The 14,157-nt window shown below is 36.8% G+C and overlaps 1 protein-coding gene across 2 annotated transcripts in view; it reads right to left on the bottom strand.

The window, feature by feature from the left end:
* Positions 1-14,157, bottom strand: part of LOC126475272 (ras GTPase-activating protein-binding protein 1) — a 128,509-nt gene that overhangs the window by 57,637 nt on the left and 56,715 nt on the right. For both annotated transcript variants that reach the window (XM_050103013.1, XM_050103002.1), the window contains exons 5-6: positions 13,438-13,542; positions 5,253-5,492 (exon numbers count right to left, since the gene is read on the bottom strand). In XM_050103013.1, coding sequence (XP_049958970.1) covers positions 5,253-5,492; positions 13,438-13,542 — 345 coding nt within the window. The remainder of the gene's footprint in view (positions 1-5,252; positions 5,493-13,437; positions 13,543-14,157) is intronic.

Raw genomic sequence — 14,157 nt, forward strand, 5'->3', positions numbered from 1 at the left:
ATCGTTACCATGGTACCAACATGTGCAGCAATAAGACGATGTTTCAAGTCTTTAAAGTGACACTTCTACATGATGCAAAAAAGGGTGAGCAACATGAAAAGCAATAAATCGGGAAGGGTGTTTGCACCAACAATACCTTTTGCATGGTAACTTTACTTAAATGGAATATCTGCAGATATTGTTAATTGCATATAAAGGCAAATAACATGTGCCTCACATTTTAAGATTACTTATCAAAGTTAAAACAAATCAGTCATCATTCAATTCTGAGGATGGGTTACAAATACATAAAAAGGTGATGAATATTCCACTGATTTAACTGTGTGGTAAAATGAAACAAGTGGAATTTTAAACTGTGCATAAAATCGATGTGTATCTCTCACTATGATAGAGCAAAAAGGTAATCTAAAAGTTATTTACATAGTGATTTGCATAGTTACTTTTCTTTGAGAGAAGTATGGGAGTATGTTGAGGAAACCAATGAGCCACCTGTCTACATATAAGATTACTTTTGTCAACGGAAATGTACAGCATAGTATTATGAAAGCCTGAATGCAGCTCTTTTTGAGACATGGGCAGTGTGATGAAGTGTCAAGTATCCAGAGCTCCAGATCTAACATTCTGATAAGTAACATTGGACACTTTAAATAAGTGTGTACCACAGAGAGAAAGGCAATTAAAGCCATGAGAGATTTTAATGGTCTCTGTATTCATTCTGTGTCCATTTTAACTTAGTCTTACTGGTATGTTGTATATTGCCACAGGGACTGAATTGCTATTGATGGTGGCGATTTTCATTCTTAGCTGTGTAACACTGCTTGTACATGAATGTCATGCATTTTGTCATTAGTATTCTTGTTACTGCCATTCAAGTTCATCAACATGAGGCATTTGCAACTCATTTCCAGAAATTGTTTCACTCATCATGTATGTAGCAATCTTTTGGTCACATAATTACACAGAATAATTTCAATGGCTGACATTCATTGAAAACTGCTCCACATAATGTGCAGATATTACACCAGGAAAAATATCTGTTGTTCAAAACTTACTTCCATTCTCTACAAATATTAATGAGGTGAAAAACAAAAACCTTCAATCTGATCACATATTTATAATGTGTTTGCGAATCACCTGTCTCATTTTGTGCACAGCACTTACTTGGAAGTATAATTAAGCAATTCACCTCAGTTTAAGCCGATGTCAGTGAAAACTTGTCAGCATTGATGTATTTGTTCTCCACAGCAGAACCCCACCAATATGGGAGAGGCACAGGGAAGATGTGTCTGCCTCTGCATCTGTAACAACACCGTGCCTCTGACCCTGACAGTTTGTATGCTTGATAAACAAGCATTTTAACAATATTTTTTTGAGAGGACCTTATCGATGTACACTGTGCATGCAAAAGTATTATTGCAGTTTTGATCAATAACATCACTGCCCATGTCTTGCTTGTTCCTGCATCCATAACTATATCCTTCATTAACTTTGATTGGAAAGGAATTTGCTCTGTAATGATATCTACAATTGTCTTCTGATGATCAGTAGCTATCTGTATACAGTGTTAACTGTTAGACACCGTTGCACTGCATGATCACTTCCCCGATTTAATAAACACAAATGACATAACTGTTTCATTATCTTACTTCCACGCCTCGGCTGTCACTCGTGTGGTTTTTCTTGACCTCTAGTTGAAGATTTCTAAGAGGACCTTAGACAGCTAGGAAGGAACAACACTTCAATATTTATTGAGGGACTGTACAATGACAAACACAAAATACTAATATTGTTTTCATTCAATGCACTTCTAAAATTCAATGTCTCATCAACAGTAGCCCTATATAAACTTTAGACTAAGAGCTTTCTACAATGAAATACGACATATCATCTGCATAAGTGTCTGATATTTGTGACATTTTTCTACTAGTTACTGCATCTGCATTGCGGCTGCATTTCAAATATTAAATGTTTGTTCTCTCTGCAGGTGATTGTAGTAATTCTTTGTCCAATATTTTCTTCTAGTTTCCATCTATGCACTTTCAAAAAGTTTATCACAGAATTTGGAAATCTTAAATGTAATAATGACAGCAGGAACTAATATGAGGATCATTGATTAGTGCTTCTTTTACCAATGACTCAAAAATTTAATCAAAGGTTAAGGACATGAACTATGAGATACTATCTAGGTAACAAATGGAGCACCGATACAGAAATATTTAACATTTGGAAAAAATGTATTTGGAATTGGTTGAGGAGGAGAGGAAAAAGGGACATGGGCAACAGTTTTTAACTTGAAAGTAGATTTATTACAGCAGGAGATTCAAATTAGATTTTTTTTCCACTAACTAGTGGCTGCAAACTGGACCTTGGCCTGGAAACTTCACGTACACTGATGTTTCAAATACAGAAGCGAAAACTAGATGAAACATAATGGCCACACAACATGCAGTAAAATAATTTTAAACACGTCTGGACAATGTCAATTTCTGACAATGTATATCAAATCAGTTGACATAAGAATGAATGAAAATCACTTAAAAATATTCACATAGAAACCAGTAAACATATTTCTAAAAAAAAAAAAAAATGTATTCAACAAACATGAAAATAAAAGAAATAGACATGCAATTGTTTCTCTTCATAAAAACAAGAAGGGTACAAAAATTGGCAGCTCCTTGCAAAAAACGGAAGATATGAAGATCAGGCTCTGACAAAGAATCATCCTCACAAAAGGCACCTGAGAACTGTGTAAATAGGAATTGGACTACAGCACAAATAAAGACAGCTATTGGATTAATAGTTTCTCTTTACAATGTGCAAAACGCCCACAATTTACAATACTGATGGTGCTTCAAACTCTGATGAAAAATAGTTTACCACAGTATTTTACATTGTGAGTGTTGCATTTCTTTTTAGATGTGTTGTGGAAAATAGACGAAAGTAAATTTAATATAATACCTGGACTGTCTTGTCAAAAGCAGTCATTTGTTGCAAGCAGGGACTTGAAAATGTTGCTTCTATTTCTGGCAAGATTCTCCTCTATTTTTGGCAAAATTTGCACTTTTTTAAAAATCAATGGACGCAGATTTAAAAGATTATCATGCTACAAAGCTTTAGTGCTTTAACATTGATTGTTAAAAAATGTGGTAAATGGGGAGTTTTATGTCTGAAACATCTCTTTTTGCAGAAACTCAAATGTTTAATTTTTTTCCGAAATGATCACTGTTTTACTTCTTTTGGCTGTATTTAAGCTTTCAACAGTGGACTGTTTCTGTTGGAAACCAATAGTATTTTTCCATCTGTGGTCTCTCTCTCTCTGTGTGTGTGTGTGTGTGTGTGTGTGTGTGTGTGTGTGTGTGTGTGTGTGTGTGTGAGAGAGAGAGAGAGAGAGAGAGAGAGAGAGAGAAGAGAGAGAGAGAGAGAGAGAGAGAGAGAGAGAGAGAGAGAGATTTAAGGAGTTTCTTGACATTGTTTTCCTTTTCCCATCCAATTCGATAATTACAAAATCTGTACTACATTCATATCAACCTTCCATGGTAAGTCACTGCCGCGTGACACATACTGTAGAAGGCTCCAGATAAAACCAAAAAGGCACTTACAGAAATAGAAGCAAAAATAACCCTCTTCACAAGATACAGAGAGAATTTCGGTGCAGTTGAAATAAGTTGACGAGTTCTGTTTTCCAGTTGCTGTAGTGCAAAATACAGACGCTATAAAAACACAGTCAATTCCAAGCGTAAAAACTAGAATTTTGACTGGTAGAGGGGAGCGAAGAGGAGCAGTTCAAGGAAATGAACCCCATCTCCCTCTCGCATCTGTGTTGTCTCTCTCTCGGAAAGCAGAACTGACACATGGTCACAGGGAAGACAACTAAAATCCATGCTGGACCAGGATTAGTCTTTTCACTTACTTCAAAATATGACATCAATGTGCAACGCACGACACAAAGAATTCAATTATAACTACTGTTACTGTGCAACGGTTTGCTGAAGTTGACATCATCGTAAATTTAAATGCTGGTCTACAATTTGTTGCAAGAAGGGACCTGAAAATGTCCGGTCCGAGCAGCTGAAGATGGTGGTCGTGAGATAAGTGGTGTGCTTGCTTGTGTGAATGAATGTGTATTTTTTTTCTACGAAGGAAGCTTCTGCCAAATGCTAATGTGTAAGTGTACCTGTCTGCAACGTAACATGAGTAACAATCTATCTTTTCCTTATGTTGATAATACTCCTTTCTGAAGTTTCCACTGTTTGATTGTCGTCAATCACATAGTTCAGTAACGGCCTCTAGCACTATTTGACACAACCACAGTTCAAAACATGGGCCACTTAAAACTGCCACATTAGAAGTGTCCACATTATACCAAGTTTTACATTTCAGCTAGCAGGCAAGCGTACACATTGCTTTGTTCTAGACGGTAGGTTCCACAGCTATGTTCTACTTTGCATTATGAGGTATGTGCCTCATACAGACCATCAACTACCCAAAATTGGTGTGGCACCAGAGCATGAAGTGCACTAATACACGGTTGGATTCATACATTTTTATTTTGCAAAAGTGAGAATGCTTTAACAAGTTTCAAAACAATAAAAAAAAACACACAATATTATTCTCTTTCTATCAAAATGTTTTGGAAAAAATACATTTTAATACTATTCAGTGACAAGGTAGTTTGATTTTATTAATTTGTATTACTACTGTATTCCAACAAGTCTTGAAATGCCTTTTCTTATTTTATCAGTTCTTACATGGAAATACAAAATAAGCCAGATGACCACAAGCCAAAATGCACCACTTTTAATTTCCTGCTATTAGCTGACCACAATATTGTTGCACCTGGGAGTGACAGCATCTCTTTCGGCTTGTGCGTTTCGCCCGTGCCCTTTAAGCCTGTAAGAATGCTCTCTGCTGTTCTACTGGTCAGACAAATTTCTCATGAAGCTAGTAGGACTTCCACAGTGAACAAGGCAGTTGAAAAAATGGAGAAGATAGTCATTTACTGCAATGTCGCTGCGTGTTTCTGATAGCAGCCAAGGGCGGCCAAGTGCAATAATATCGTGGCTTGGTAGTACCCAACTATAAGGAGTGTCATTAGTGGATCTGACATTAAGGTCTGAAGAAACAGTTACATGTAGCTCAGAATCAACTTCCAAGTGATTTATCCCATCAAATACATAGAACTGTGAACTATGTAGAAGCCATCAGTTCATATGAAATACACTGTTTTATCAAATCTATGAACAGACTAATACCTGCTGCAATGGAAGCTGTGGTGACTGCTGCTGTGACTGCTGCAAAGGTTGGGATGTTGGAAGTTGCAGAGGAACCTGCTGCTGTGGGGGTGGCTGCTGCTGCTGAGCTGTCTGTTGCAACTGCTGCTGAGGCTGTACAGTGGTTGCTGGTGCAGTGTTGGTTGGTGGCACAGGGGTAGGTATTGGACCAGTACTATTGTAGTAAGCCACAGCCTGCGACACAGGCTGTTGCTGTACTCTCTGTAAGAAAGGGTGAAAAATGTTTGGCCTGAAAGCACATATTCCAATACTTTATGCACAGAACACAACTCAGCTGAGACTTGTCACTACCTGCAGAAAAATATCTCCAAGATTTACTCTGTCTAAACTAATGTAGGAGTTCAATATTTCTGTCAATATACAAACGTAGTCATAATCAGTGTGGGAAAAGTTTGCTGCCAACAATAAAAATATGTACAATATATCTGTATTATTACCACATTTAATGTTTCTTATGATATTTTACTTCTTTAACATTACACGTGGTGCCAAAATTCTGTGGTACTTCACACCTATTCTTTCCAGCAATCAAAGCCGTCAAATATGACGTTAATTTACTTGAGGTCACATTATATCAGCCTACAATTATCTACAGTGGACTCATTAGCAATGCCCTTAAAATACCAAATTTTTCTGCATAGTATGTATATTTTTGGAAGTCCATGTCCCAACTGCATTAAACCAAAGTTAAAATGATTCATGTATACACTCTCTAGTGTAGTAATATTGGCACCCCAAGCTGCAGTACTTCAGGAAATATATATGCCCGCACCATGAATAATAGAAGATAATACAGAAGAAGCTGCAGCTGCTGTTCTTCAAGATTATTTGGAAATTAAAAACTATATGAGACGTAAAACAAAAACCTGATGGGTAAAGCTAGGCCAACTCAATATTATGAGGGAACAGTGTTGTGTGACGTCACGGTAGCATGGTGATATTGGGTTGGGTCATGTTTGTGCACGACTTCTTGTATTGGTGGCACTATCTCATGTTGGATATTTTATGTTTCCAAGTTGTTTGTTAGGCATATTAGTGTGTCATTGATATGAGCTGTGTGTATGTCAAGCTCTTATTGGAAGAGTTTATGCCTGTTTGCTGGTGTGTTACTTTGATTTCATGTACTGTGGCATTGTTTGTGTCTGGAATTATTACTGCTGTGTTTCTTTTAGTTGGAGATTTAATATCATTTTTCTTTTTTGTCAGGCCTCCATATAATACAGAAATTTACAAGTAGGTCATTGTTTGTTGCAATGTGCAAAGATATGTTGTCTTCGATCAAGTTCCTACAGCTACCTCGACTGATTGTAGCTTTGGTTGATAAGGGTGTTTTTCTTTTTTTAATATTAAATGTATGGTACATGTGTTAATTTTCATAGCAGTTTCTGTAATAACTATATTGCTGACAATGCAAGTGTTCATGAATTTCAAGGTTTTTCTTTTTAGCGTTCAATGATTGTGTTGAATTGCAACTAGTAAGTATTGTGGATATTGGTTTACCATCACTGATGATGATATGTTTTTGATAGTAGTTAAGTGAGCGACTTCCGGTTTGTTGTACTTTGAACTTTGTTTCAGACAGATAGGAAGGTCTGGATAACAGATTTGATGGTCTGAGTGTATTACCCTTTGGTAATGCAGGCTTCACTTTAGCTGCTATACAGGTCAAGTGAAATTTGCGGTGTTGGTTTTTCAAGTTACATGTGGATTTGTCCTATCAAGGGTTTTGCACAAGCTGTAGAGGTCAAGTGAAATTTATGGTACTGGGCATCCAACATGTGCATGGGTTACTGGCATCATGATCTTCATTTGAGCTATATAAATAAACAAAATTTACAATGCGAACATTTTCATTTTTGCATTTTTTCACTGCACTGAATGTTGAGAATTTCATGTGCTCGACTTTTGGATTATTATTGTTTTGGAATGGTGTCATTCTTATTGTCACACTTTCAGTTTGTACTCGTGCAAAACCCTCTACCCCCTGCAGTATGTTACTAATGTTAGTTTCTGGGTGCAAATGAGTTATGGCATGGTTGCCATTTTGTACTTGCTTGAAATAGGGGTGTCCCTCATCTTGCTGTCCAATGTCAAAACAGAAGGGTTGAATGGCAACTTTCGTTTAGCCTCCTTTGTTGAAAGCTGCACCATTCTCATTCAAGTTAAAAATAACAGCAATATGATTGAAGTGGGATCAATTAAAAATTTAATAGCTGCTCCTTTTCAGCTCCTTGACATATAAATATTTTTATGAAGTATGTACGAAATAAAGTTGTGTGTTTGTAGTTCTCTCTCTCTCTCTCTCTCTCTCTCTCTCTCTCTCTCTCTCTCTCTCTATGAAACGCAACCCTAAAGAATAATATTACATATGGACATGTGCACACACCTCAAAGCTTGAAATAACGGGTCATGAATTTTTTATCACCACCATGAGTTAACTCCCAGAGTATACTTTTGCACTGTATACTAGCCCAGTTTTCCAGAAATTTAAAGACCTCTTTCACTTCCTCTGTCGATATGAAACCCAACCACAAATTTCACAATGGTTTTAAAATATGGTGTCACAGTATGCACAACTTTATCTTTATTCTCTTCTTATCTTCATAATTGTTAATCTCTGTGTTTCTTCCCTTGTTAATAAGAAGCACAATTTATTCAATTGTTTCTTTAGTTTACTTTTGAGTTTCTGTGTGAGGTCATGAGAGATTTCTTGTATATGATTATTCTGAATGAACTCAAGTGTTTTATTTATATAATCATGTTTGCCCATGATAAATACTGTATTGCATTTGTTAGATTTTACTGCTAGTGGATTGCCCTCAATGAGCTTCTTGTTTTTAAGTAAATGGTTCTCCTCTTCAGCTTTTTCCAAGAAATTTTAAAACCCACTTTAAAGAACACATTGACTGTTTCAGACTTGGCAAGGCGAATTAATCAGCTATAGCGAAACATATAAATGAAATAGGACACAGTTTAACAATTGATAACGATCTCAAAGAACTACATAATTTAGAAAAGAGCTGGAAAATGTACATCTTTGAAGAAATGGAAATCTTCATCCATGGCCAAATGGGGAATAACGAGAACCTGAATGTAATGACAGATTTTAAAAATTCACATTTATTTTCCAATTTCACTACAGTTCTCTCAGAATAAAAGATGCCTAACACCTAAGTCTTTTGACTCCAGCCTCAGCAATAGCTTAGAAATGTGTAAAATAAATAGTACTTATATCATCATTTGTAAAATAATATCTTAACAGGTGCTCAATTGTAATGTATTTTGTCAACCTACATATGTAATATGATAACAAGACGTGCAGAACGGAAATACCTCAGCTCATCACGAGACTGCCATGCCATAAGAAAAAAGTGACTGACTGTTACAAAACATTTTCATGCAAACCATCAATCTAGCTTACAAAGTGACATCGCCTCTAACAAGGTTCTCTCTTCTTCCACAGGATAACCATAGCATTAATGGAAAGACTGTTTAACATCTGTATGATCTTCCTATGAAATTGTTTTTGTAATGCCATTGATGAGGTATTCCCTTGAAACATGTCGCACAGTAAATAAATAATACATTAGTTTACAAATTTTGCGATTGGTAGCAGTAATTAAAAACCTTTACAGAGAGAAGTATGTCTTTTTGCTAGCAGTCCAAGAAAGGGCATGTGCTGCTGGTAGATGTTTATCATTTACAATGTCCTTTTTCTTTTTACCAGTTCTCTCTCTCTCTCTCTCTCTCTCTCTCTCTCTCTCTCTCTCTCTCTAACACTCACTCACTCACACACTCACTCTATTGTCAGGCATAGTGACATTTGTTAGAGACTACATTTTTCTATTCTGTTCCTTCCTTTATCAACTTGCATATGACTGCACTCCTGTAAAGATAAAATGAGAATATTCACACACACACACACACACACACACACACACACACACACAAAAACCACCTACATCAAAAGACTGTAACTGAAAATGGAAAAGTCTCACTGCTCCAGTCTTATAAGATCTATAGCAGTAAGCCATAATTTTATTCTACACTGGTTCTTGGAACAGCTAACCATTCTTCGCCAGTTGCAGATGATCACGTTTATGAAACTAACAGTTCTCTCACTGTACTGTTAAACCTCAATAAAATATAAGATAAACAGCTGATTGTTATTTCAAACTAATGTAAATAATGCCCCAAGTCTGAGGTGTAGCACATCATTTTAGGGAAAATACCGAGTTATTCTCTTGGTCCTTCTAAACAAGCGAAGATGACACTGCACATACCATTTTGAAGATGTGAATTTTGGAAAAAATTTTGAAATGCTGTACCTCTGGAATAGTTCTTCTTGTGGGAGACTACAGATCAGTTCTCAGCAAAATTATAGTGAAGCACTAAACATAGTTCTTCAGCCTATACACACCCTTTCCCTTCTGCAATGTGTTGTTGCTATTCCTTGAGATGCTGGTGTGTTACTGCTTTCACTGACCATTTACCAACTTCATCAATGAAACTGTCAAAGGCAACAGTTTTCTTAATTTGTTTATTTTCCTCTCATGTCACATATGTAATTTCTGCAGAGTTATCTGCTACGTCTTCCAGGCCAAGCGTCTGTATAGGCAGTCCTCCCTTTCCTGGGCAGTCACGACATTCTTGAAACAAACAAATGTCTCGCTTTATGTCACAGATTACTACAACTTCACACTCCCAACCAAGGTGTCATATGTCACGTGCTCCAATAAGTTCTTCTAAGTTACCACATAAAGTTCAAAATTCACGCAGTACACTTATAAGCAGACGTCTCTACATGGGTATGTAACTACCAACTTAGGTCGTAGTGCATCAAATTTCAATCTTCCAATACGTGAAGTTGTATAGTTGCTTTTATAAACTGCAAAAGTTTCTTTAATACTGCTAGTCATGTACCTCTTCACCTTCACAACTATTTGACCTTCAACTGTTACAGTAATAGGGTCTTTTTGTTGGCACTCTCGTGAGAACAGTCCAATTTATCTTCCCGATAAAATGAGCATAGCAGGGATCTGGTCTTCCAAAGACTCCTTTCACAGACCCCATATTTCTTGATTTGTCTACCATGTACTATGATACTATGGAACATGATTCAATTTTTTTTTCTTTGAAAATGTCTCTGGAATAACACTTACAACTTGCACCTTTACACTGTAGGATGCAAAACATTCAACAGCTGTATTGATATTTGTGAAAAATTCCTGGCAAGAGGTGCAAGAGTGCTTTGGTTCATTTCCTTCTGAAGATGGAATTTCTATTATGAAGGGTGTGGTCAGTTTTGCTGTAGTGTATTTCTCTGCATTTTCTTGATGCATAGAGCTTATGACTCAACTTCACTGCCCATGTGTTCATAACAGAAGTAACACCTGCCTCTGTAGTTGACTGTTTCAGGGTATTTAATTCCTCTATTGACACAAAATCTGCAAAATCTGCATCATCTGCACCACGGGAGGCTTCACCTTTTTCAGATACTATCATTGCTGTTATTCTGTCAAAACATTTAGAACACAAAACATCTTCACTTTGAAACAGTCTTCAACTGAGAACACTTATTCCCAACCTGAAAAAAGTCTGTTTTCTTGTTTGTCTTGTATATCACTCTTATGGATATGCAAATAGTCAGCACACTTCACTCTCCTGTGGCTCCAATCAGAAGACATTTCATACAATCCTTTTCACAAAACACAATGCAACTGTGTCAACTGGCAAATTCTTCACGAAAATACAGAACTCACTGGATGGTCTTGGATTTCTTAGAAGCCTCTTCAGTAAACAAATTAGCGCTGCACAACTACAATACAGACACTTGCAATGAAGAACCATGACAAAGAACTGGCACGAAATTACAACAATGTGTAAGAAATATCTGCAACAATGAAAATGAAAAGCAATAGCCGCAACAAAGAAAGTGGTAAGAAATAGCCACAACAAAGAAAGTGATAAGAAATAGCCGCAACAAAGAAAGTGATAAGAAGTAACTGCAAACAAAGACAATACAAATTAGGTTCGCAGGAGAGCTTCTGTAAAGTTTGGAAGGTAGGAGACGAGGTACTGGCGGAAGTAAAGCTGTGAGTACTGGACGTGAGTCGTGCTTCGGTAGCTCAGATGGTAGAGCACTTGCCCGCGAAAGGCAAAGGTCCCGAGTTCGAGTCTCGGTCGGGCACACAGTTTTAATCTGCCAGGAAGTTTCATATCAGCGCACACTCCGCTGCAGAGTGAAAATCTCATTCTGGAAACATCCCCCAGGCTGTGGCTACGCCATGTCTCCGCATATCCTTTCTTTCAGGAGTGCTAGTTCTGCAAGGTTCACAGGAGAGCTTCTGTAAAGTTTGGAAGGTAGGAGACGAGGTACTGGCAGAAGTAAAGCTGTGAGTACCGGGCGTGAGTCGTGCTTCGGTAGCTCAGATGGTAGAGCACTTGCCTGCGAAAGGCAAAGGTCCCAAGTTCGAGTCTCGGTCGGGCACACAGTTTTAATCTGCCACGAAGTTTTTTTAATACAAATAAACATTGTAAGAAAGAAATCAGTAAGAAACAACTTCAGTGAAGACTTAATTATCCTTGCAAGTTGAAAAAAATCATTTTTAAAATAAAACCTGTCCAACTTAAAAGCTCTCCTTTACACAGAATATAGTACTATGTGGTACTAATCAACAGGAAAAAATCTAAATTTTCTGGATTGGCATTTTCGGGTGGGGGGACAGTAAATTATAAAAAAATTCAAAAGACCTTTGACAGATATGTGCAAACGGAGGATACCATAAAGCAATTACCTTTCAAACAAAAAAGCATCTAGAAGTTACAGAAATACAGCATTTTAAAAAATTTTCCAAAATTTGCATCTTCAAAATGGTGTTCACAATGTCATCTTTGGAGGCCTTTATCTCGGGGCAGGAATTATTTTGGAGAAACAAAAAAACTTGTTTCTTACTTACTCCTGAATTTTAATATGTGCTGAATTCAGTAAGATCTGAGACTATGAAGTGATACGTATTATGCCCTTTGAGACTTAAGTTTTATTTTGCTGTTATTCTCTCATTTATGTTTTATTGCTGCAGTATTATTCTATACTAGTGGGCTGAACTGAAATTCATCATTACAGTATCAGTTCTTACCAATCAAAATTACAGAAATTTAACTGAGAACTCAAACAATGAAAAATTCCCAAAATCTTAAAGATTTCCCGCATTTTACCTGGATTTCCTAATTGTTCTGCGATGTACACACATTTACACTGAAATTGGAAAACTGTGGTGGACACACACACACACACACACACACACACACACACACACACACACACACACACAAACTAAATATGGCAAAAGAGAGATGGGGGAAGGGAGGGGACGGCACCGAATTGGGGGGGGGGGGGGGGGGGGGGTGGCCCAAAAATGGCCGAATGTGTCAAAAAGACACACAACAATGACAACACTTAACTTTGCGAAAAAAAACACCAAATTTGGCCATAAAATATTTTCCTGTCCTTATCCAAAAATTACTCTTTCAGCCTTGGCAAGACACATTATCCTCATTCCACCATAGCATCAACATTTGTCACCATTTCAACCTGATCCTGAGCTCCACATGCAACCTTTCTGGACATTAACCGTACCTCTTCCAGTAACTCCAATAAAACTTCTGTCCATATAAAGTGCAACAACCTTCCGTAGCACCTGTATGTTGATAGTTGCCACCCTTGCCATATTAGAAAGCACAAATTACTGTACTACAATTTTTGTTTGCTTAGTAAGGCTTGTTGGAATGTCTTAATTTCGTATTTCCAGTTAATTTTTTATTATTTTGAAAACAGTCAAAACAAGAAGGATTAACATTTAGTGCCTAAATCTTTGGTGGTATTTTAATGGTACAAAGAGAGAGAATCAACTAGACATCTGGCATGAAAAATTGACAACTGTTCTAAATCCAGGTTGTGTTAAGTAGATATGCTATCAATAACACATGCACACGCACAGAGAGAGAGAGAAGAGAGAGAGAGAGAGAGAGAGAGAGAGAGAGAGAGAGAGAGAGAGAGAGAGAGAGAGACTATCAGCAATGACTTATTTAATAATTTTATTATAATTAAATATGTTTTAATCGCAAATGTCTAAAAAAATCATACCGGCTGTATCACTTCTGGGGCGGGATGAAGTTCTGATTCAGCATCATCTTCAGCTTCTGATCTACCTGAATCCTGTTCGACTTCTTCATCACTTAGTATCATGTCCTTAACAGAGAAAATAATTAACAATATATAACATCAGAAACCTGGCATCACAAAACATACACATTTCTTTAAAAATGTTGTAAATAAATAGTAACATTAATTTTTTTGCAGTATACAGTTAATTCATTCTCAGACTTATTTTCAATCGTTCTTGTCAGTGTACCTGATTATTAGCTGCCCTCTTAACTGCTACCTAAGACAAAATTTTTTGTTCCTGTGTTTCTGTTTATTCCTTTACTTAATGACTGTTTCAGACAGAAATATTGATTTCAGCAGTATTTACTAATGTATATACAAAACTGGTCATGGTTGGACCTAATCCAACAGACCCTACCATCACTTGTCAGGATAGATAGCCTGAGAGTGCCGCATTAAATTCCTCCAAACGAGTCAATGAAGTATCGATTATATGGTATTATGTAACAATGAGCCAAACATTCAAGAGAAACAATGACAATAATCCAAACCACTGAAAAACATTCAGCATAAAAATGAACTCAAATTACTTTAGTAGTAAACATATTTGCTTTATCCTAGAGACAGTCATAAATTACTAATTGCTCAGCTTGGTAGCTAATGTGTTACAAAATTTAAGATTAAAAATAAAGTACTAAG

This window comes from Schistocerca serialis, chromosome 1 (genome assembly GCF_023864345.2).
Source record: "Schistocerca serialis cubense isolate TAMUIC-IGC-003099 chromosome 1, iqSchSeri2.2, whole genome shotgun sequence".
Classification (NCBI taxonomy): Eukaryota; Metazoa; Arthropoda; class Insecta; order Orthoptera; family Acrididae; genus Schistocerca; species Schistocerca serialis.